At 43.1% G+C, this 24,972-nt stretch overlaps 1 protein-coding gene across 3 annotated transcripts in view; it reads right to left on the bottom strand.

Annotated features, from left to right (window-relative positions):
* Positions 1-24,972, bottom strand: part of Sh3rf3 (SH3 domain containing ring finger 3) — a 327,009-nt gene that overhangs the window by 149,591 nt on the left and 152,446 nt on the right. For all 3 annotated transcript variants that reach the window (XM_011243443.3, NM_172788.3, XM_006513617.3), the window contains exon 2: positions 5,130-5,405. In XM_011243443.3, coding sequence (XP_011241745.1) covers positions 5,130-5,405 — 276 coding nt within the window. The remainder of the gene's footprint in view (positions 1-5,129; positions 5,406-24,972) is intronic.

Raw genomic sequence — 24,972 nt, 5'->3', positions numbered from 1 at the left:
TAAAAAGGGACATTTTGCTAACTCAAAGCATCCCCTATCCCCCGGGTCCCTGGAGCATTCTGAGCAGGCAAAGACTGGGGCTATGAGTTACGGCTCTGAATGAGGCAGTAGTTACATCTACCATAGTAGTTCTCAACTTTCACACTGCTGCGGCCCTTTAATTCAGTTCCTCATGTCACCGGGACCTCCAACTATAAAATTAATTTTGTTGCTACTTCATAATTATAATTTTGCTACTGTTATGAGCCATAAGGTAAATATTTGTATTTTCTTTTTTTAAAAAAAGATTTATTATATGTAAGTACACTGTAGCTATTTTCAGACACACCAGAAGAGGGCGTCAGATCTCGTTACGGATGGTTGTGAGCTATCATGTGGTGGCTGAGATTTGAAATCAGGACCTTTAGAAGAGCAGTCAGTGCTCTTAACTGCTGAGCCATCTCTCCAGCCCCAAATATTTGTATTTTCAATGGTCTTGAGAGACCCCTATGAAAGGGTCATTTGACCCCCCAAAGGAGTTGCGACCCCACATTGAGAATCACTCTATAGAGAATGAGTGACCTTTGGGTATGAGTCTCAAAGCACTGTGAAGTTCATCATATTTACGTTATCTATGTTAGTGGTAAGTTTACTACCAATCTGTGTTTCACCCCACTCTTCCAGAGAGCACAGCTTTCCCATTCTATATGCACCCCTCACCCTCTTCACACCCATGTTCCTGACAAGACTCAGTCCCTGGCACTCTACTGTGATACCCCCAGCCATGTCCCCATGGCCTCCTGCTTCCTCACACCTCAGTTAACTTAATGGTACTTGTGCCTCAATGTCTCTAGCTCCTGCCACCTGGGTTATGCCCTGCTCATGCCACCACCACAGACTGTAATGTCATTTAGATGTGTTCTTTCCTGGCATTGGCAAGACCAGAGACATCTACACAAACCAGGGGTGGTACTGACTTCCTGTGTCAGTTACGGTCCTCATCTCTGTGGCTAAATAAAGCAACTTGAGGAGGATTTATTTTGGCTCACTGTTTGAAGGCACAGACACTATGGAAATGTGATGGTAGTGGGGAGGGTAGTAAACACAGAAGCAGTGACTTCGTATCAAAGGCCCTTCTCCCCAGAAACCCATTTCCTCCATCTCGTCCTCACCTCCCCAATAACTGACACCTCCCCAAGTCCTCTCGGGACCAAAGACTCAAACACAAGACTGTGGAGAGCATTTTGCACCCAAACTATAACACTTCTTTTTAAAAGAAACCACTGTCGTGTGTGGCATTTAACAGTCACAAAGCCACTGGACCAAAGCCTTGTTTTCAACTTGCAACATTAGCTTTTGAATAGGTAGTCTCAGAACAGCATTAGGTCATTCTAAAACCAATCTATTGTAAGAGGAGAAGGTATGATTACCTTTTGTGATAGGACTTTTAGAAAGCATATTTTACCAGTTCCCAGTAGCTCCATTCCCCCAAAGCCTGGCATGCACAAATTCAAAGACTAAAGCAAGAAAGACAGAGTGCCAAACCTGCCCTTGGCAGCCTGGTGCTTCACGGGGTCCCTCTCCTGTGTCGCCTTAGTCCACAGAGAGGCTGGGCTTATAGGGAGGGATGGTGTGGAGATAGGGCTCTAACTGAATGCTTGGCTTGGTCTAACACTAACTTGTTGGTTCCTAGCGGCTCATTTCAGGAGTGACCATCAGTCCCGCGCTGAGTGGTTGTAGCTCAATGGCACTCCAGACATTGCTAGAGTCCTTCCAGGAACCAAGGAACCAAGCAGGGATCTCCAAAAAGATGCTCATGTCCTCTAGGACCAGGTGTGGAGAGGGTGAGAAGTGAGAGATGCTCACCAAACAGGCAACCGTGCTCCACTGACGACAGGGTGGGGGCATGGTGGGCTAGTGACAAGCCGACGTGGATACGATGCCATGTCATAGTTCTCTGGGCACCAGACCCCGAGGTCACTCATTTCCACAGCCCATCCAGGTCTCCTTCTAGGGACTATCAAATACTAAACCCACATCAGGGACAGACTGAGGCCAACAGAGCCACACATCCTAAATATGCCAGCCACAGGATGACTCCAAGGCAAGGTGAGCTCTAATTTGCTCCAGTAGGGCTAACATACAGTTTCTTTGGAGACACTGGATATTCATTCGGTATTAACACTGGCAATCCTGGAGTCTTCATGCCATGTCTCAGCTTCCTCCTGGATAAGCTATCACGATGCAACTTTCTGTGAGGCAGTCTTTCCTTACACTAATTTCTCTAGACTTATTCTGCATCTGTCTCCAAGTCCTGCTTCAAGGAGGGCCAGGTCACTGTCCCAGTATAGTGCCCAGTATGGGTCAGGCCCAGGATATTTTATGTGGAACAAATACACATATAACCATTTTGTCCTCCTCTCCAGGGGAGTTTGGCAGAGGCACCAAGAATAGAAATGGAAGGCAGGGGAGGCTGAGATCCTACAGGGAGAAGCTGGCATGCCAGGAAACATCTGGGGCTTTCCAATCTACTTGGTGAGTTGTCCTGGTGAGCTCCCTCCTGTGTGTCCACAAGGAGAGGCTTGGAGTCCACTGATTCTGTTGCTGAACCAATAAAGTTAACAGCTGCTTGAAGCCTCCTTTCTTAGCAAAGATATAAGGCAAGGAGGAGTTCTCAACCTGTGGAGAAAAATGTGGCTGCATATCAGATGTCCTACATCATATGATTGGCATTACTATCCCTGACAGAAGCAAAATTAAAATTATGACGTAGCAATGAAATAACTTTATGGGAGAGGGGGTCACCACAGAATGAGGAACTGTATTAGAGAATCATAGCATTAGGAAGATTGAGAATCCCCGAATGGGGACCCTAAGAAGTTACAAGGGCCAGAACAGAGTATAGTTCAGCACAGGCCAGACAGAGTGTAGTCTCTCAGGGCAGGCTCTCCAGAGCAGAGATGCCTGCAAAGCATCTCTGGGAGGACACCACAGACTTCAAACTGAGACCAGCATGGGCTTCCCGAAGAGCTCGGTGAGATGACAGTGAGAATCAGCATCTCAACGCCTCGATGAAAGGAAGAAAGAAAGGGCTGCTTCCCAGAACAGAGAAATAGATGCTTCACTGTCAGAGTGAACAATAGAATAAGACATAAACAGCAGTCTGGAACAAGAACATCACATTTACTCAAAAAAAAAAAAAAAAGTGTTCAAGGTACTATTGAAGCCAGGAGAGCTGTAAGGAAGGCTACAGCCAGGCTCTGTACTGCAGATGAGGGGGAGGGGGAGGGGGAGGGGGAGGGAGAGACAAGGAACTGTTTCTTCAAGCCAAATACAGAGAATTCCAGTTCTGTTGTTTATAGCCATGGAGTGAGGGGCAGGAGAAGGAAAGGAAGGAGGAAGGAAGGAAGAGAGGGGCCCCGGACTCCGCCTGCTTCCCTGGGAACCTCCAAATGTCATAACAGCAAGTCCAAGTGCTAGTCTGATACAGGGAAGCAACGAATAACAACAGAGTGTCCAGAAAGAGCACAAACTTGACTCTTCCATGTTTCACTGGCTCCACAGTAAATGTTGTTTGGTTAGGGACCAAGTCCTCAGGCTAGGCACTTTAAAAGATTCTCCACGCCAGGCTGGAAAGATGGCTCAGTGGTTAACAGCACTGGATGTTCTTCTAGAGGACCTGGATTCAACTCCCAGCACTTACAAGCCAGCTCATAACTATTTGTAATCCCAATTACATGAGATCCAACACCCTCTTCTGGCCTCTGTGGGTATCAGGCATGTGCATGGCATACAGACATACATGTAGACAATACATGTATCATCATCATCATCATCATCATCATCATCATCACCATCACCATCACCATCATCATCTCCAGGCCTAGATACTCTTGCTTTGATTCCACTGCCATCCTGCAGTAGGGATGTGATATTTGCTCTGAAGCCAGATATGACAGCTCTGTGGGATGAACTAAGGCTCACAGAAGTTCTACCATGATTCCTTGTGTTCTGGGATGATTCAAATCCCTTGTACACAGTCAATATTTAAAACCATAAAATTATGACTGCGACTGATACTCACAGCTCACCTGGCTCAAAAATCATTGTAGGTGCTAGCTAGAGCCGCCCATCAGTGGTCAGCACAGGAGCTAGCTAGAGCCGCCCATCAGGGGTCTGTGTTATCTCCTAACCATTCAACAATGAGGATCAAAACAAAACAAATGCCAATGCAAAAAGCACAGCTCTCCTCTTAAAGAGAATAAGAGATGGTTCATTCTGGAGCTATTCTGAATAACCAGGGCCTGGGAAACCACATTTAGATTACCCCAAAACCATGTTCCATCATGGAAGCCCTTTAATATAAAGTTTATTATAATTTTATAGAACAAAAGAGATCTCCATGACAGCAAGTTTAAAATATAATGGGGGCCCATCATGGAGGTGGTTACAGAAAGATGAGGGAAGCTTGTCTATAAGTCTATCTAAGAACACTCTCTACTTTGGGGTTTGTAGAAGCTAGTAGTTGGTTAAGTTAATAGATTCAAAAGGTGAGGGAGGGGGGAAGGGCCAGAAAGATGGCTCAGCAGTTAAGAGCACTGACTGCTCTTCTGAAAGTCCTGAGTTCAAATCCTAGCAACCACATGGTGGCTCACAACCATCCATAATGAGATCTGACATCCTCTTCTGGTGTGTCTGAAATCAGCCATAGTGTACTTATATATAAGTAAATAAATCTTTGGGCCAGAGCGAGAAAAAAAAAGATTCAAAAATGTTTTCACCTATCAATCACAGGATGTAAGTTCTAACACTGAGGTAGTCAAAGAATGGCTGTCCTGGAGGATAAAGCTAGCCTAAGATGGCAATTAGCCTTTGGACATGCCGCAATCCAATCTCTCTGTAGGCTTCGAGTTCTAATCAGTAAGACTCTGGGGACACAGCTTCCTCTTAGGAGTTGTCATTCACACAAGCAAAATCAGAAACAAAACAACCAAATCCATGCAAGCAAACATACTACCCCCTCTTTTCAGAGGCCCAGGGTGGTCATTGCTCCTGGCCTTGGGGGAGAATCTAGGCTCTAAACCTAGATGTAGCCTCTTCATTGAGAAGACAGGGATAGACACAGAGATCAATCGTGGGGCTCACCTTACCTTAGTGAAGGTCAGACAATCTTTGTCTTGGTCTCTGTCCTTCATCTCAAAATCATAAAGTGCTTTGCCTTGGGGCAGAGCCTGCGGCAAGGGCCTCACACACTGGATGTAGCTGGCTGGGAGGAAACCGTGCATGCCCTGCAGCTCGCCGTGGTACCAGTTCTCGTCAACCTTGCGTCTCAGGATGATGATGTCCCCTTTGTTGAACTTGAGGTCACCAGGTTCTTTCCCCTCGTAGCTGTAGAGCGCCTTGGCATAGGGAAGCTGGGATAGAGTCTGCAAACAAGAACAATGGGTGGTTACTTCGAATGGCCCTCCCTAGTGCCCAAGAAACACGGGTTCAATGATCTTTGTGTGTTTTACATACATTCTGAGACTGGAAAACATATTCTAAAGGAACAGTCAATCATAGGAACGTATAAGTTCTCTGACCTCAGACAAACAAGATAGTCCCTACCGTGACAAACCTCTCAATCCTACACGCAACTGCAGCCCAGCTTCTACAGACACCACCTCACTGCACTGAGAAGGCTCTGAGGGAAGTGGTGAGTTATTATTCTTTGTCAGAGATACAGAGGATACAGGCACAGGAGGGGGTAACTCGAAGCAAGTTGAGCAGCCAATATCTCACTGATGGTCTCTTTCTCTATGGACCAGCGCCATATACTCACCTAGGCCAGGGAAGCGATGTCTGGCAGAGGAATTCAGAGGCTACTCCTAGTCCCAGGTCACACCCCTCCCCATTCCTCAAGCCATACAAGCTTTCTCATCACACAACAATCTGGTCCAGAGGGAAGGGACAGTTCTAGGAGAATTTAACCCTTGTCTTGTACAGCCAGAGGAAGTGTTTGGTCACCCTGTCAGCGTTAGCCAGCCAATCAAAATGTCATTTGCTACTGTGGTCCCAAACAGCAGACAGAGTTAAAGCCCAAACAAAATTGTTGACACCCTTTTCATGGCAGCCAGGTATCTCTCGCCCTACATCAATTAAACGTCACTGTCCACTCCCTATACTTTTCCAACTGGCCCTGACTCGTAAAATCTGGCCAACTACATAACATCTCTCGCTTTTCTTTTCTGGTGGTTCACACTTGTTCAATGCTCCATTTTGTGCCCAAGGAAAGCCTTGTCATTGTTCCCGAGTCAATGTCCAGCAATTCCCTACCAGAAGTGGCATTTTTCTCACAAGGACTGCCTGAGCCCAGGGTCCTATAGTATTTAAACCAATCAATAGCTGTACAAAGCTCAAAGCAGCAGTACATCAAAAAAGTCTTTGTAGAGGGCTTAATAGCACATTGCAAATCAATCATTCTACATTTATGTCTCAGAGATGCCTGATGACAGCATTTAAGAGAAGCCTGCTGGCAGACTGACAAACAATCCCTACCAGCCAATGAAATAGTAACACCGGAGAACTTTTCATTACAGAACTTAATTCTGGATAGCTTTGTGGTGTAAGTACAATAGACTGTAACAGGCCCAGACTTTAGAGAGCACAGGGGAAAGGCAATTTGCAAACCAATACTTTGTTTCAGAAAAGACTAAAGAGGTGGCTGGCTCTGGGCCAACAGAAAAACTCCAGGGCCTTATAATGGTCAGCCAGTCGCTTGCCCGTCACTGCTCCATCAGGAACATTTCTTTTTTCTGAAGATATTTTTGGTTGTCACAACCGGGACGGGTGCTGTGGCATCTAATGTACAGAGCCAGGGGACACTGCCTGCAATTCATAGCACATTCCCCCAACAGCCAAGAATTCACCAAGCTTGGGATATCAATAGGTTGGCAAACCTGCTCCCCACTCTGCTAATTTACAAAAAAAGACGTCGTTTCTTCTTCTTTTTCAACTCAGCTTACCACCACATGAAAAGTCAAATAGAGTTCTTTTCATGACCGAATACTTCTCTATTGATTATAAGGCAACACTTAGCATTCCACTCAGGAAAGAGGCTTCAAGTGGCAGTAGGAAAATAACAGGCTCTTATGCTCAAAAAGCACCTCTACCAGGCACCCAAAAGAACACTTCCCTTGACATACACTGGCTGTGTGTGTTCTCCCTTGGCCACACTCATCTCACTGAAAGTGTGTTTGCTCGAAGCAGTGATCTTAGAGCCACGGCTTTGGCAGCTCCTTAGAAGCGTTTCCTACCACTGAGCACAGCGTGAACAGGTTAGATCATGCCAAGCCTGCACCGCTGCTGTCTCCTTCAAAGATCTCATTTCGATGATCATGGAGCCCTCCCACGGCTGCCCCCACATGGAAAGGACTTGGGGCTTCAACTCCTGGCTTTCTCTACAGGCTGACCATTTCATGTTCCATTCTCATTCACCATGGTCAGCCATGGCTCTGAATCAGTCAGCCAGCTGGGAGGGTAAGGCTGCAGTGCCAGGAAAACTGGCAGTTCTTAGGAGTCAGCTTGCCTTCAGGGTCTGGACTGCAGACTACCACACAAGCCAGAGCCACAAGTTACCCTTTTTTATCCTCTTTTGATCCTGAAGGCATCAATCCGGAGCCTCAGAGGACTTTGGTTTTTATCGGTTCTCTACATGGCTGACAGTCCCACACATATGTAGGCTAAAGGCTGCTCACAACTCACCACTGTAGGCGTACATTTTTTGCAATCTACTTTTAATAAGGGTGCGACCTCTCCTCTAGCCCACCACCCAGCAGAATTAGTGGAAGAGAAACATTATTAGGATATGGGGGAAGTGGACCTGATTTGCAATACGGGCAAGCTTAATCTTCTTGGGCAGCAGTTCAGTCCTGTAGCAAACACCAACTATAACTCAGCAGCTGCAGACCAGTCCTCTAGGCAGGCAGACACCAGGCAAGAACCAGCAGCTACAGTCCAGTCCTTTCAGCAAGCAGACACCAGGCAGCTGTAGTTCAATCCTGAAGAAACCATCAGGCTTACCAACCGGCTTGAGGCAAGGCTGCTGAATCGACCACCACAGGAACCTCACGAGCAGTTCTTGGGTGAGTTTCTCTCAATGACAGAGTTACCACAAGTTGAGCTCAACAATGCTATGTAAGGTGAACCAACATATGCACATCTTTAGTGAAGAATAGCAAGGTGGTGCAAACCAAAGCAAGGCTCAGTGCTTGTCTCCCACTGTCTATGGGGTCATATTTATATTATATCATCATGGGTCCTTTCACGTATTTGCTATATCCAAACATCCTTTCACCTGTGTCTGCTTCAGGAAAACAGTCTTTCCTGTGTTTGCTTTAGCAAGACATCCTTTCACCTGTGTGCCCCAGCAAACCATCATTTGACATAACTAACTTTCCAAAGAGCTAGAAGTTTCCACTTCACATACCACCACGGTTAGAGGCTCAACTCTACTTGCCTCTGTGTGCCCCAACTCTCCAATCTTCTGAGCCCCTCCTACTATGCTGAGCAGTAGATGTCATATCATTTAGAAGGCATATCATATTGTCCTCTACTTCCTAGTTTCCTCATCCTGATCATGGAATCCTCATCTAACCATGTTCATCCTTCCCCAAACCTCAACTTTTCCCCTCAAAGCTTGCTGATCTTCTGTTACACCCTCGATTGCCTACCTACCGACTTCTTCTCTATTCTCAATGCACTACATCGTGTGTTGGGTGCACAGGTGTAAATTGGAGCCTACTCTATACGTTCCAGTGGCCTTCACTACTCTGGAAGGAGCCAAACCCCTTGGCACAGGAGCAAAGGCATGCTTTTCCATCCCCCAAAAGATGAGTACTTAGAATCTATGGGCTCTGCAGGGATACAGTCCCACCCCCACTCCTAGATCCACAGCCCCCCTTCCTATACCTGGAAGTTTCCTGTCTGCTATGCTGCACTTACCCTGATGATCAGGACCCGACAGGGGCCCAATAAACAATAAAGACCATTTTTTGCTGTTAATACAAAGGAACTCTGGGTAATCCCAGGTCTGGCCTGTGTCTCTGCTGCAGCTAGTAGGGAAAGACAGGGGTCAAGGGAGGTCAGAGACACTCTGGTACTCCTTCTGACAGCCATGTCATTAGTACTACCTAAGAGAACATTACCTGTCGAAGTAATATAGACAGTTCTGAATAACACTGTTTTCTCTCTCTCTCTCTCTCTCTCTCTCTCTCTCTCTCTCTCTCTCTCTCTCTCTCTCTGTCTCTCTCTCTCTCTCATGTCAGAAATAATGAAGTTATGCAGAGGCAGAAGAGCAAGAAACCGATACTTCCTGTTAAAAAATGCTCAGAAAACAGTGACTTATGGCACTTTCCACAGTCTTTGATCTTCAAAGCCCATTATAAGGTTAACTAATTAGTTCATGGATGGTTCCAGAAGAAGATGCATATTACTGGGGAGGGAGCAGAGATAAGACTCCTGCAACTCTCACTGCGGCAACCCAGCAAGCTCCCAGGTTCCCACTGCCCAGTGTTCCAATCAGAGCCATTTACTTTCTTTCCAAAGACAATTTCTCACAGAGGGAGGGCACTCCCCTTAGGAAGAATTGAGTTCAAACACTACCAGGAAGCCACCATTAAAGCATTAAGGGAAAGAAACAAAAGGAGAGGGAAAGACGTATATCTTAGAAGCCCACGGAATAATTAACACCAGCTACCCCGCCAGGCATTCATAATAATTAAAACTTATAATGTCAATTTCATGGCTCATTACTCGGATGAGGCACACGGATCTTCCTCTGGGCTTAATGTCCTACCCCACCGAGACAAGGTTCTTATATATGCAGAGCAGCACTTCCCAGCTTCTAGGGAATCAAATTCAGCAGTTTGCTTTGACAAATGGGATTCCATTATACCCCTAACTCTGCAGGGTCTCTCACACACACATCCCTTGGCCAAGGGGCTGACAGGGCCTGAGACAAGGCCTTGTCCCTTGACCTGATAAAGGTCATAACATCAAGGTATTAACTGATTGAGTAACTATGTGAAAGTGATAGAAAGACAGAGACAGAAACAGAGACTCTGTATGAAACTCTGCCCAGCGAATGCTTGTTCAGTCTTGGACCACTGGTACTCATTATTACTTTTTAATTTTTTTTATTTGTATCAAGACTCAGTCTTTCACCAGAGTCTGGGAAGATGAGTCTGCTCCTCATCCTTCAATCCTTCTCTTCCTCCATCCTTCCTCAAGCTCCAGCTCTAGCCCAGCCCTCACATCCAGTCAGCTTCATTTCACTGCCCCGCCTGCACTGGGCACAATCTCTAAGCTTCCTCCAGAACCTCCCACAACCTAAAGGCCTCTGCAGGTCACAGCCACAGTGTTCACCTAGCCGGATCCTGCACATCCTTCTGTTGTCTACGGGAACACATCTTAGCTTGACCACCATAGAGTGCAGGACTACATGAAGTGCTCCAGTCAAAAGGGACAAGGAATCAAGCAGGAACCACTCTCCTAACACCTGACAAAACAGACTTCAAACTCAAACTAACCTGAAGTGACAAAGAGGGACACTTCAGGCTAATTAAGGGGACAGTTAACCAAGAACACATTAATTTCCTAAACATGTATGTACCAAATTCTGGTGTACTTTATTTCATAAAAAGTGTACTTAACCAAATCAAGTATGCAATTAAGAATTAAAGACACTCATTAATACTAGATGATTTTAATACCCCACTTTCTCCAATTGCAAGGTATTCAGGACAAGCATCTCTCTATTTGGAGAAATCAGAATTAAATACACCATATACCATATCTATAGGATATTCCACTCCAACATCAAAGAATATTTATTTTACTAAGAAGCTCATGGAAGTCTTTCTAAAATAGAACATACCCAAGGACATGAAACAAATCTTAACAGATTTGGTAACACAGAAAGAACTCCATGTATCCCAGCTGACCCCAATGCAATGAAATTTAAAACTGACAAATATACAAATTCATGAAGATTAAACAATTCAGGGCTGAATGTATAAGGGGTCAAAAAAGAGATCAAGAAGGAAATTTTTAAAAAAAGTTCCTGTAACTGAAGAAAAGAAAACACAACACACACACACACACACACACAGAGAGAGAGAGAGAGAGAGAGAGAGAGAGAGAGAGAGAGAGAGAGAGAGAGACCTATGAGACCTGTGAGACCCAGGAAAAGCAGTTTTACAAGGGGCAATTCATAGCTTTAAATTCCCACAAATGAAAAAGAGCACAAATAAGTCACTTAATGATTAAACTCTAAAAACTGGAAAACTAAGAACAAGCTAACTCCACTAGATGGTGAGCAGTAGTGAACACTAGAGCTGAAATTAACTAAAGAGAAACCAGAAAAAACAACACAAAGAATCCACAACTCTGGTTCATTGAGAGGATACACACGAGATCAACAGACCCTTTCCCTCTTAATTGAGAAGAGAGACAGAGAACCCAAATTAACAAAACCAGAAACAAACAGAGGAGTGTCACAACAGACATTAAGATGTCATAAGGGGATACTTTAAAAACCTGCAGTCCATTAAGTTGGGCAACCTAAAGTAAATGGATGAATTTCTAGGTTCATCCAAACCATCAAAAAGAAACCAGGAAGATATTGACACCCAAAACAGACACACTACGCACGAAGAGCAGACATACGGTGCCCAGAGCATACACACACACACACACACACACACACACACACACACACACACACACAATGCATGAGGAGCAGACACTTGTACACAGGGAGCAGACACACACACAATGCAGGAACATAAGAGAACACGAGAGAGCAATAGGAACCTTGGAAAGCCAGGCCCAGATGGGTTCAGAATCCTCATTCCTACCAGACTTTGAAAGAGCTAGGGCCAATTCTTCTTAAATTATTCAAAATGAAAAGAAAAGAAACGGAGCACTACCAAGCTTGTTCGTTCTACAAAGCTACTATCAAACTAATACAAAAGTAGGAAAAGACACAACAACAGAAAAGAAAGAAAGAAAGAGAGAGAGAGAGAGAGAGAGAGAGAGAGAGAGAGAGAGAGAGAAAGGAAGGAAGGAAGGAAGGAAGGAAGAAAGAAAGAAAGAAAGAAAGAAAGAAAGAAAGAAAGAAAGAAAGAAAGAAAGAGAGAGTGAAAAGAAAACTATGGGCCAATATTCTGATATACTTTTAAACTTCTTAATAAAATATTTGCAAACCAAATGTAAACATACATCGAGAATATCTACCATGACCAAGTTGGCTTTATCCTTGAAAAGAAGGGATGTTTCAAAGCATACAAATTAATAAGAGTACTAAATCATATAAATGGGCTTACAGACTAAAACAAACAAAAAGAAACACAAAAATAAATGAAGAAATAAAACAACAACCAGAAAACCCCACAGAATTATTACAGCAGATGTAAACAAGGATGGAACATACTTCACTATAATAAAACTATGCATGAGCGACTCCAGGTCAACAGCATCCAGGAAAATCAGGGATGAGACGAGACTCTTCACTGTCCCTACTCCTTCTCAGTATTGTGCTTGAAGAACTAGCCGGATCAATAAGACAAGAAAGAGAAATTAAAAAGATGCAAATAAGAAAAGAAGAAATCGAACTGATCCAATTCCAGATGATATAAATAAAAGAACCCAAAACTCTATGAGAATACTCCTAGAAATAATGACAAATTTCAGCAAACTGGCAGGATACAGTATAAATCAAAAGCCCTTCCTATACACCAATAACAAACATAAAGAGGAAAGAAATTATGGATATGCTTCAATTCACAAGAGCCTCAAAGAAAATAAAGTAGACAGTAATAAGACTAAGGAGGTGAAAGGCTTCTACAATGAAAACATTAAACTTCTATGGAGGAGATAAAGACTCCAGAAAATGGAAAGATGTACCATGTCAACAGATAAGTACAATTAATACTGTGAAAGCGACCAATCTCCCAAAGCCATTTAGTTATTCAATGCTATCTCAAGAAAAATAGAAGAAAAACACTATTCTAAAATCTATCTGGAACCACAAATGACCCTGACCTCATAAAACCATAAGTGAGAATGCAAGGTTAGAGAGACCACTATTCCAGTCCTCAGGATATATTACAAAGTCATAGTAATAAAAGTGATACATAGAAACAGACATGGAGACCAATGCACAAAGACCCAAGCAGGAAAACATGTAACTTCAGCCATCTGACGTTTGACAAAAAGGCTAAGGCATACCCTGGAGAAAAGATGACATCTTCAACAAATGGTGTTAGGTTAATGATGTCCACATTCAGAAGAATAGAATTAGACCAGTATCTATCACCTTGCACAAAAACTAACCCCAAATGGATCTAAGACATAAATGTGAAGCTTAAAACATTGAAACTGCTAGAAGAGAACATATACAGGAGCTTACATGGTGTGGGGAAAGACGTTCTCAATAGAACCCCATTTGTCCAGGAATTGAAGCCAACAGTTGGTAAACCTCATAAACCTAAAATGCTTCTGCAAAGGTAAGAAACAGCCAACCAACTGACGAGGACACTCACAGGATGGGAGAGAATCTTTGCCAGGTATACACTGGACAGAGGATAAATATCCAGAATACTCAAAAACAAAGAGGAAAAAATGATCCATTCAAAAGTGTGTTTGTGTGTGGTGGGGTGTGGTATCTGAAGGGAGAGTTCTCAAAGAGAGAGAGAGAGAAAGAGAGAGAGAGAGAGAGAGAGAGAGAGAGAGAGAGAGAGAGAGAGAAATATCGCTAAAAGTGTTCTCCTTCCTCAGTATGGCAGGAGGTGAGCCATCCTTTCCCACAAGAAGATACGTCTAAAACAACAGAGAGCTGGAAGCCAGAGAACACAGTAGAACCCAGAACCTGACATAAAAGAAAGGCAGTTTAGCTTACTTGAGTATCCTATGCTGGAGTCTTCTCATGTGTAGTTCAGCTTGTATCCAGATGAAGTCAGGGACAAGAGTGCAGGTCTCCCCTCCCCCTCCTCTTCCTCCTACTCCCCATTTTAGCTCAGAGCATGTGCTGAACATGACCATATATGTGCATTTGAGTACTTCATCAGGAGCGCTCCCCAACTTAGAGGCCCAACCTGTTTTTACATTATCCTATGTCAAACAATACCCCATTTTCTAGTTTCCAAATGTCCCCTGTGATGAAGAAGAATACCACTCTGTCACACTGGAAACAGGATCATCCCAGGTTTTACTTCTATACTGAATTTCCATTTCTTGTTCTCTCGTTAAATATCACCCACAGTGTATGGGTAATATTTCAGTCTCATCTCATTGGTTCTCTGGGTGACTAAAGGATACAGGAGAAATAGAAAGCTATACTTTGGCTACTGATTATCCTGGGCCCCAAGAGGCCTGCAGTGGGGAGGAAGTGACTTCTCAATAGAGGTTACCTGCCTTGCCCCCACCTCCCACACTGCTGCTCCTTTCCCATTACAAGGAAGACAGGCTCATTGCTGGAGCATGGACAAGATCAAAAATGAACAAGAGTAGGTTTTACTTTAATTTTTCAAAACCCATTTTTAATGATGGTTCTTAAATGCCTTAACCTTTTAGCCCACCACCCACCAGAGGTAGTGGAAAAGAAAGGATACAGGAGAGTAGACCTGTTTAGAAAGGCTCATTGGAACAACTCCTGTCTGTGTTGGCTGGAAATCAGCAGTTCAGTTCACAGGTTAGCAGGCAAACACTTTACAGATAAATCAACAGTCCAATTCAGTAGTCAGGATAGCAAACACAAATCAGCAGCAGTTCAAGTCAGCAGGAGGGACCAGAAGGACTGCTAGGAAAAGTTCTAAGTTGTGCCTCTCTCGGGGAAGTGAAGATGAGTGGAAGAGTTGAGACTCACAAGCACTGCACAGCTAGCTGTAGCAGCAAGCCAAGCTCAGCCTCCGTCCCTCTCTGTCTAGTCCTATTTATATCCTCCAAACACCACATGTCCTCCACGGGTCTTGCCTCAGCACGTGCATGTGTCTCAGCTGACATCATTCTGACAATCTGCCCAAATCCACTGAAGTGGCAAGAAACTTCAGCACACCACCAATAGTTTTTTGACGAGTTTCTCTTAATGGAGTCCCAACAAATGCAGTTCAACTGTGAAGTAGAAGGCAGACCAATACATGACTGGTGTTAGCTAAGAATCCTTCATCATGTGTCCTTTCACATGCTTGCTTTAGCAGAACATCTTTTCTCCTGTGTCTGCTTCAGTGAAACATTCCTTCACAAGTCTGCCTTAGTCTTTCACCTGTGTCTACTTCAGCTAAACATTCCTTCACGTGTCTGCCCCAGCAAAACTCCACCCTACCAACTCTCCAAAGAACCCTTAGGTCTCCACTTCAGTAAGTGTTCAGCATGGCACAGCCAGTGCATTCGTCTGCTCAGTTATTCAGGCCCCCTGCAGCCCTAGACTCTACTCCTACTTATTATTCTCACCCTCAGCCTCTGTGCCATAAAGTGACCCCAGAGCTGCTCAGAAGGAGACCAGGGTCTCCTTCATTTCTCTGTACCTCCTCTTGTAAACCTACCAAGAGTACATCAGCCCCATCCCATGCAGTTCATGAAGAGAATAAACATTAATTCTGATTGAACAGGCAAAAGAAAGATAATCAGAAGCCTAGAAAAGTGTTAACCCTGGGGGCTGGTGGTTCTGAATTCGGGTCACTAGAAGAATTTGCTTCAAGTTCATGATGGCATAGTCAAGCTCTTGAACACATGTTTCACTGCATGGAAAGAGGTACACTCAGATGGCATGCTCATGTGTGCACATGAGCACACTTATAGCACATGTATATCCATGCACACTGTAAAAGCACTGTAAACCACATGCATTATTCTGAAAGTCATGGAGAAGTGTTAGGTAGAAATGTCTAGGGACCTGGGACCAAATCTACTTGGCTCCTTTGTGAAGCAGCTTTATGGGACACAGCTCCAGACATTCGTTCAAATAATCTACACCACCAGTGGGTCACACAGGTGACAAATCCCTGCACACTTCATGTCCAGATGTCCTCATTGGTATCTACTGCTGTGATGAAAACCATGTCAAATAGGAACTTGAGGAGGAAAGGGTTTATTTAGCTTATACATTCCACTCATGGTCCATCATGAAGGGAGGGCAGGGCAGGAACTCAAAGTTGGAACCTGGAGGCAGAAACTGAAGCAGAGGCCATGGAGGAGGAGTGCTGCTTCCTGACCTCCCCTCAGACTAAATCGCCTGCTTTCTTACACAACCCAGGACCACCAGCCAAGGGCAACATGGCCACAGTAGTCTGAGATCTCCCATATGAATCATTAATATAAAGGAAAGGCCCCACAGACTTGCCTACAGGCCTGTCCAATGGTGGAATTTTCTTGGTTGAGCCCTCTCCTCCCAGATGACCCTACTTGTGTCACTCTGACAAAAAAAAACTAGCCAGCACATCAGCCTTTTACAGCATAGCCTGGGAGGGGTGGAGCAGGCCAGGACTCGAGGGACACACAGTATATACAAACTGTCAGGACCACACTTCCGGTCACATGGTAGCAGTGTGGAAGGCTGGTAGCCCTGTCGTTGACCTTTTCAAAAAGGGCTTCTAGTTTTCAGAGTTTTAATTTTTCCAAACACTAGAAATAACCATCTGCCCTTTCATATTCCCTATGAACATCAAGAACATAAGATTGATGCTGCCCATGAGTTTTTGTCTTTTGATGAAACAGTTGCTGTAAAGACGTTTGATGAGGTAAAACAGATACTCCAGGAAGCTAGATCCAGGACCGGAGTGGACAGACATGTAAATCAATCCACAAAGACCCTGAACTATTCACTAAAGTATATGCAGATGACTCAAGTAGGGACCATATCCCAGGGTCTACACACATCGGCTCTATAAATAAGTAGAACCAGAGCAAACCCAGGAGGAGTCTAAAGTGCCCTCTTAGGTGCAAATTCCATTCATGCCTGTTTGGGTTGTGAGGGCACTTGTAGGACTCAAGTGGTATTTACCACCTTGATGCTCAAGAGCAGCTCTCATTGCTCCCTGTACCTGTGTGTACCATGCATCACTTTCTACTTGCAACTTCTTGGCCTGTGGGATCCTGACAGCAACTCTCTGTGGTTGTTCTTGTATGACTTGCCAGCTGTCTATAGACAGGAAACAGGCACAGTGATGTTCAGGGACTTCTCACAGGCCACTGAACAATACTAGAAGCAAGCCATCTGACAGAGATGCTTGTGAGCTGCATACCACATAGGCAACCTCCTCGAAATAACATGGCCATGATGTGCAGCCTGCTCACAAACAATCCAGGTAGCCTGAACTGCTCACTGCATTCTGGGAAGTAGGAAATATGATTGCCTTTTTATAAGCAAGAAAACCCTTGAAGAAACGAAGGTGTTCTCAGGGCTCTTAAATGGGAACAGTATTTCAAATCTTACCCACTATCCCACCTCCCGCCAACCCCAAAGGGCAAGAGGAGCCTCACAGAGCAGTTTAAATTTGGCAGAAAAAGGACAGCAGCATCCTGTGTCCATTAGGCCAGAAGGAAGCAGATTCTTGGTTAAATTTGTCCAGCTTGAAGCGGCATTCTTGGAAGATGGCAACCAAATATTGACTAGTGTTTGAACCATTCCTAGATGGGTCCCAACAAAGGAGCAAGTGAGTCCACGGTAGCTGTGGGGAGTTGCAAAGAGGTTCACAGTCTGGCAGCTCTGCATTCCTAGAGTCCCTTCCAGAAAACTAGGGCTTGCTATCTACAATTCATAGACTTCTACCTTAGCACAGCCCATGGCCTCAATTCAGGTCCAGTCCAGTTGGTCCCTTCCCCCAACACACTCTGCTAGCCCCTGGGGCCATCACATTCACCATAGCAGCCCTCATGGACAGACACTAGTTTGTGGAGCCTGATACCAACAGTAAGGAACAGCAGAAAATTATACACCCATAGGTCCTGTCTATCCTCAGGGGGTGGGGCAGATGAGGTATAGGTAATTCCTTCTAGAACCTTCTTACAACTTACACTAACAACTACTTCACCTTTAAATAGTTTTCCACATCCTTGTCTAGATGCCTCAGAAACTAATAAAAATGATAACAAAAGATAGGTGCGGTGGTATGTACTTGCAACCCCAGCACTTTTAAGGATGAGGCAGGGGGATCTTGAAGTTGAGGCCAACCTGGTCTATACCCTTTAAGGTCCTATTTCACAAACAGGAGTGACAAAGGTTATTGCAAATACCTATGTAAAAGCTCTAAGAACTGGCTACAAGGGCTAAGAAGTGTTCCTGGAGGGGTTTTGCAGGAGACCACAGGGGGTTTCGCCTAAGTGCTTGGTTCTGCCATAGTGGGACTCAGAGCTGGCCTTTACTATATCCCAGTGGCTCTGAGCCTCATTGGCCCATCTGCATAATGGACGCCATTAGCATCTTCCTCCTGGGGATTTTCAGTGTGAACTTGAGTCCACACACACCAGTGATTGATACTAATGCCTGCAGAGTAAATACTAGGGAAGGTTTCCAGTTACTGTGTTAAATTACTTTCCCCAGAGAGAATGAGAAGAATGATAGAGATGTGCTACTTTAGCCTCTGGTTCTGTGGTAAGGTGACATGTGACTAATGACATAAGTGGGTGGCAAAGGGGCAATGCTGTAATGGGGGGAAGCCATGGTTCATGGGAGGCAGAGATGGGCAGTGAGGCTTCTTCAGGCCACTCACAAGAGTGGGTGATTTAGCACTTTTTAATTGTTTATTTTGGAATTTTCCATTAATATTTTTGAATCAAAGCTGACAGAGACAAAACTGAATATCACAGGAAGTGAAATTGTAGGTAAGGGGTGGCCACTGTAGGAGGACTATATGAAAAACTCAAGTCGTGCTCAATGCTTTGGGTCTGCTCCATGCATACTCGGGCTAGCTTTGTACACTTCACACTGATTCTGTGGTTTGCGGCCAACAGAGAGTAATGATCTAGCTACGCGAGCCTCAGACCAGTGTTAGGCCAGGAGCTAAGACAGACTTATTGTCCTTCTAGGCACTAACAGGTATGGTTGAAGTGAGACGTTCTTGGATATTTAATGTCCATATTGATTTCTAGAAGCGTGTGTTTGTGTGTGTGTGTGTGTGTGTGTGTGTGCACGCACGCGCGCACGCGCGCGTGCCACTATGCACACATAGAAGTTAGAAGACAACTTCAGGTGTCAGTCCTCACCTTCTGGCTTATTTGTTTTGCCTCTGCATGTGCTAGCCTAGCTGGCCTAGGAGCTCCTCTAGAGTCTCTAGTTTCTGCCTCCTTCTCACCATAAGAATACCAGATAACAGATACATGCCACCATGCATGGTTTCCTGAGGGTTCTGCAATTTCAATCTAAGGCCTCATACCTGCAATTTCGATCTATGGCCTCACACTTGCGCGTTTTACATACTAAGCTATCCTCTCAGCGCTGACTTCTAAAAATCCTTAAAACTCAAGGTGTTGATTTGAAAATGCGTTGCCAACTTAGTAATGGACATGGCCTCAAAAGGCTTGCAATGATTCGAGGTGAACTTCCCGGAAAAGTTAATGTAGATCAGATCACTACAGGGAAAGGTCTTCAGAGTCAACACAGGGGGAAGGGAACTGGGGCTGGCACTGCTGCCTCACACGACGGGGCAGCTCGAAGACTCTGGACAGGGCCCACAGTGAGCCCTAGGCCTGTGGCAGCTTGGACATGCCAGCTCATTTCTTTGTGGTGGCAACTTGGCTTCAGACTGTGTCATAAACGCAATTACTCAACCCAGCTTGGTTCTGCCTTGCCTATGCGGAATTCCTTCTCCACAATTTAATTTGGTTTTGTAAGCAGGTTTTAAAGGGAAAATTGAAAAGTCAAGTGTCCCTTTATCCAGTCCAGAAAACAAGAACTTCTTTCTAGTATGGGGCCAGCACACAGGAAGAGAAGGCCTTTCCTGTGGGCTAATATCTATACCATTTTTTGACCTTCCTAAACTATTGAAGGTTTCAGTTTTTCCTGAATTAGAGAGGAGGAGGGAGAGAGAGACAGGGGTGGGGTGGGGGGTGGGGGAGGGACTGTGTGTTAGTTAGATACTCTGATAGGTCTCAGGCTCTTTGTCAGTGGCTTCAGCCATTCCCTAAGTCTCTATGACCTCTTGCATTGGTCTGACCAATTATTATGTATTATTTATTTATTTATTATTAGTTATTTGGTTATTAATTATATCTTTAAAATTCCACTAACATTTTTAATGTTTTAAAGCATTTTCATTTGAACTTCTATCTTTATTGAAAGCAGAAAGTGGTTTAAGTACATTAATGAATTGATTCCCCCAATGCAACAAGTGTATTATTTTGGGGCTCTGTACTGGCCCTGGATTTGGTTATAAACACAACACATAAAATTTCCCATTTGGGAAAAAGCCTTTGCCAGTTATTCCTCTGTAAAGGGATTAATATTTTAAATGTGCAAAGAATTTAAAAACATAAAGATATTTTTCCAATGAAGGAGTCTAAATGGCCAATAAGCACATGAAAAAATGTTCAATGGTTTTAATCCACCAAGGGAATCCAAATTAAAGCTGTACTGAGACTCTATTCCACCTTAGAAAACAATCCTGGTGGGCATGAAGGAAGGGCATGAAGAACAGGCTCAATTATACTATTATTCTTATGCTCAGCTATCAGGAAGTATATTAATTAGTCCAGCGGGTATCCAAGTAGGTTTGGATGTTTCCCAAAAAACCTGGGAAGAGGACAGACCCATGGGGAGGACCAGTTCGGAACCAGGGTGGTGTAGGGGAAATTCCACATTTTGTAGTAGCTTCAGGGAAAGCCAAAGACCTAAAGTGAGACCAGATCTAACACTGGGTTAGGACCCTGGGCATATGGAGTGTCTCAGAGCTCACACTGAAAGCTTTGGACCCAGGCCAAGGCCGAAAGAAGACAACCCCTGGCCCAGAGAGGAAGACTCAAGACCGATCATTCAGCCTAAAAATGCCAGTCTCACAGAGGGAAAGGACATCTCAATTCTCCTGGGACTTAGTACCCTCTAAGTACTGTAAATGTTCACTATAAGAAAATTAAAAAGAGGACTTGAATTTTTTAAAATAAAAAAATACAAAGGGAAGAAAAGAAATTTCAGCTAACAAACTAAGTACTGATGTGCAAGTCTCAGCACAGAAACAAAAACAATAACAAAAAAAAAACAAGACATGCCTGCTGGTGAAGATGGTTTGGAAGAACAACCAGACAGAGAACATAAAAGATGGCTGTAAGTATTATTAACAAATTCAAAGAAGCAATGAATCTACTCCAAGAGAACAATGGAAACAAAGATCTGAATGAAATGAGGGAGTCAATCTAAGGCATGAAAATAGAGACAGAATTGCTGAAGAAAAGCCAAACTGAAACAATGCTAGAAATGAAAAATTAAATAAGGCAAAAAACCAAAAACCCGCAGTGCAAACCCTGAGCAACAGAACTGACCTTGTAGAAAACAGGATGAGGGAAGAGAGATGAGGCAGAGAAATTGGATCACGCAGCAAAGGTCAACAAAAGGTCAATGATAAACTTCAAGAGAAACAAGAAAATAAAATAAGGGATCTCTTGAAATCTATAAGAACATGAAACTTTTCATTATACACACAGAAGGAGCATGAGAAGGCAAACAGAGTATGTACGATGAAAATCAGTGAAGAAAGTGAAACTTAGAGAAAAAAAAGTGCCTATCCAGGTACAAGAGGTCTACAAAACTGAGAGGATTAGGAAAAACAAACAAAAAACCCCACAACTGTCCATGACATAGTAAAAAGTATGTAAAATTCGAAAGAGAGAAAGGAAGAAAGAAGGAAAGAAGGAAGGAAGGAAGCAAGTAAGTAAGCAAGCAAGCAAGCAAGCAAGCATACTAAAAGCCACAGAAAGGAAGGAGATGGCAGAGATAAAGGCAGGCCCATCACCTGATTATTTGACAGAAACACTTAAAACCAGAAGATCTGGGGAAGTTGTAATCCAAGTTCAGAAAGTCAACACTGTTCACCCAGAATATCATATCCAGCAAAGCTCTCTATGCAGTTTGAAGGAGTAATAAAAGCATTTCAGGATAAAAACAGAATAAAGGAATTTATGACCACTAAGCCAGCTCTACAGCTGATACTGGAAAGAATACTTGTCTGAAGAGAAAAATAAACACATTCTAGAGGTCATATGGAATATAAATAAACAATTCCAGCACAGTTTATTGGAAACAATTAAATGAGAGGAATTAATACACATTGTTCAATGATAAGTCATAATATTAATCACCTCAGCTCTGCAAAGACAGAGACTAGTAGATTTGATTAAAGACAGGACCCACCTTTTTGCTGCCTACAAAAAAAAAATAAAAACTACACGTCATCATCAACAAACAATAGATACCACCTTAGGGCAAAAGAATGGAAAGTGGTACTCCAAGCAAATGGAACCATGAAATTAGCTGGTATAGCTATTGCAACATTTGACAAAACAGATTCAAACCAAAACTAATCTAAAGAAGTAAGGAGGGTTACTTCATGGTCATTAAGAGAACAAACTGAGAAGATATTGAAATCCTAAACATATAAAAAACAAAACACAGGTGTGCCCAATTTCATAAAAAAAAAGACAAATCATCATTAGATTAAAAAAAAAAAAAAGACACAGGTAACCACAATATAGTGATGTAGGTGACTTCAGTACTCAATAGTCACCAATATTGGGGTCATATGAAAACAAAGTAAACAGAAGGTATGGAGTTAACGATATATATCTTAAATCAAATGGACCTAACAGATCCATGAAACACTCCAACCAAACATTACAGAATATACAGTCTTTATAGCATCATATGAAAATTTCTCTAACACTGACCACATACAAGCACAAAAGACAAGCCTTGACAACTATAGGAAAATTGAACTCACATCCTGCAATCTATCTGACCACAATGGAATAAAGTTGGCTATCAACAATAATAGAAGTCACAGAAAATATACAAACTTAGAAAAGCTAAAAACAAAAGCAACACACTACAGGATGATAATTATAGGAAGAGGACAATATGAAAGTCCTAATGTTGACTGAAAATGAAAACATAACACACCAAAATCTACATATAGGAGAAAAAGAAAGCAGTCCTAAAAAAAGAGGTTTATAGGACCTTCTGCTTACATCAAAACTTTCAAATTAATTTTTAAATGATGTACCTAACGGCCCTAGAAAACAAGAACAAGCAACGTACAAAATAAAAGCACATGGAAGAGAAAAAAATCAGGACTGAAATTAATGAACTAGAAATGAGAAAGGCAATATAAAGAATGAATAGAATGAAGAGCTGGGTCTTTAAATAGACTCATAAGATTGATAAAATTTAGCCAAATTAACCAAAAGAAAGAGAGAGAAGACCCAAGTCTATATAATTAGAGATGAAAATACAGATATTACAAAAGACACTGAGGAAATTACGAGAATTGTAAGAACATACTTTAAATTCTATATTCTACTAACTGGAAGATCTAAAAGAAATGAATGAATGTCTAGATGTATACAACCTGCAAAAGTTAAATCAAGATGAAGCAAATAATTTACAGAGACACATAACAGCCAATGAAACCAAAGCAGTAAAGTGTCTCAAATTCAATTTTTTTTATGAAGTCAATTTTTACTCTGAGACCAAAATTAAACAAAGATCAAACCAAAAGGAGCCAGAGGAAGAGGAGGAGGAAGAGGAAGAGGAAGAGGAAGAGGAGGAGGAAGGGGAAGGGGAAGGATAAGAAAGAAGAAAGATGTACAGGGCAATCTCATTGATGAATACAGAGAAAATAATTTTCAATAAATTACTTGCAAATGGAATTCAAGATCACCTGCCATGATTAAGTCCTATTCGTAACAGAAATGCAGGGAAGGTTCAACATACACATATCAATAAACACAATCTAACACACAAATAGACTCCAGGACAGAAACCACATGATCATCTCATTGGATGCTGAAAAAGCCTTTGTCAAAAACTCAACATCATTCATGATAAAAATCCTGGAGACTAAAGGAATCCAGGGAACACATCTCAACACAGTAAAGGCTATATACAATGACTCCACAGCCAGAATCAAAGGAAAGGGAGAGACATTCCTCTACATCCAGAGCCAGATTATTTCCATTCTAATTCAACATAGTTCTTACAATCTTAACTAACCACTACCCCCCCATCACCCCCAGAGCTCGTGTCTCTAGCTGCATATGTATCAGAAGATGGCCTAGTCGGCCATCAGTGGAAAGAGAGGCCCATTGTTCGTGTAAACTTTATATGCCTCAGTACAAGGGAACGACAGGGCCAAGAAGGGGGAATGGGTGGGGGAGCATGTGGGGGACTTTTGGGATAGCATTGGAAATGTAAATGAAATAAATACCTAATTTAAAAAAAAAAAAGAAACCTCTGGTGGAATCACCATGCCTGACCTAAAGCTTTACTACAGAGCAATTGTGATAAAAACTGCATGGTACTGGTATAGAGACAGACAAGTGGACCAATGGAATAGAATTGAAGACCCAGAAATGAACCCACACACCTATGGTCACTTGATCTTCGACAAGGGAGCCAAAACCATCCAGTGGAAGAAAGACAGCATTTTCAACAATTGGTGCTGGCACAACTGGTTGTTATCATGTAGAAGAATGCGAATCGATCCATACTTATCTCCTTGTACTAAGGTCAAATCTAAGTGGATCAAGGAACTTCACATAAAACCAGAGACACTGAAACTTATAGAGGAGAAAGCGGGGAAAAGCCTTGAAGATATGGGCACAGGGGAAAAATTCCTGAACAGAACAGCAATGGCTTGTGCTGTAAGATCGAGAATTGACAAATGGGACCTAATGAAACTCCAAAGTTTCTGCAAGGCAAAAGACACTGTCTATAAGACAAAAAGACCACCAACAGACTGGGAAAGGATCTTT

This window comes from Mus musculus, chromosome 10, assembly GCF_000001635.26.
Source record: "Mus musculus strain C57BL/6J chromosome 10, GRCm38.p6 C57BL/6J".
In the NCBI taxonomy this organism is placed as follows: domain Eukaryota; kingdom Metazoa; phylum Chordata; class Mammalia; order Rodentia; family Muridae; genus Mus; species Mus musculus.
The sequence above is the reverse complement of the archived record's forward strand: the minus strand, read 5'-3'. Positions and strand labels throughout refer to the sequence as shown.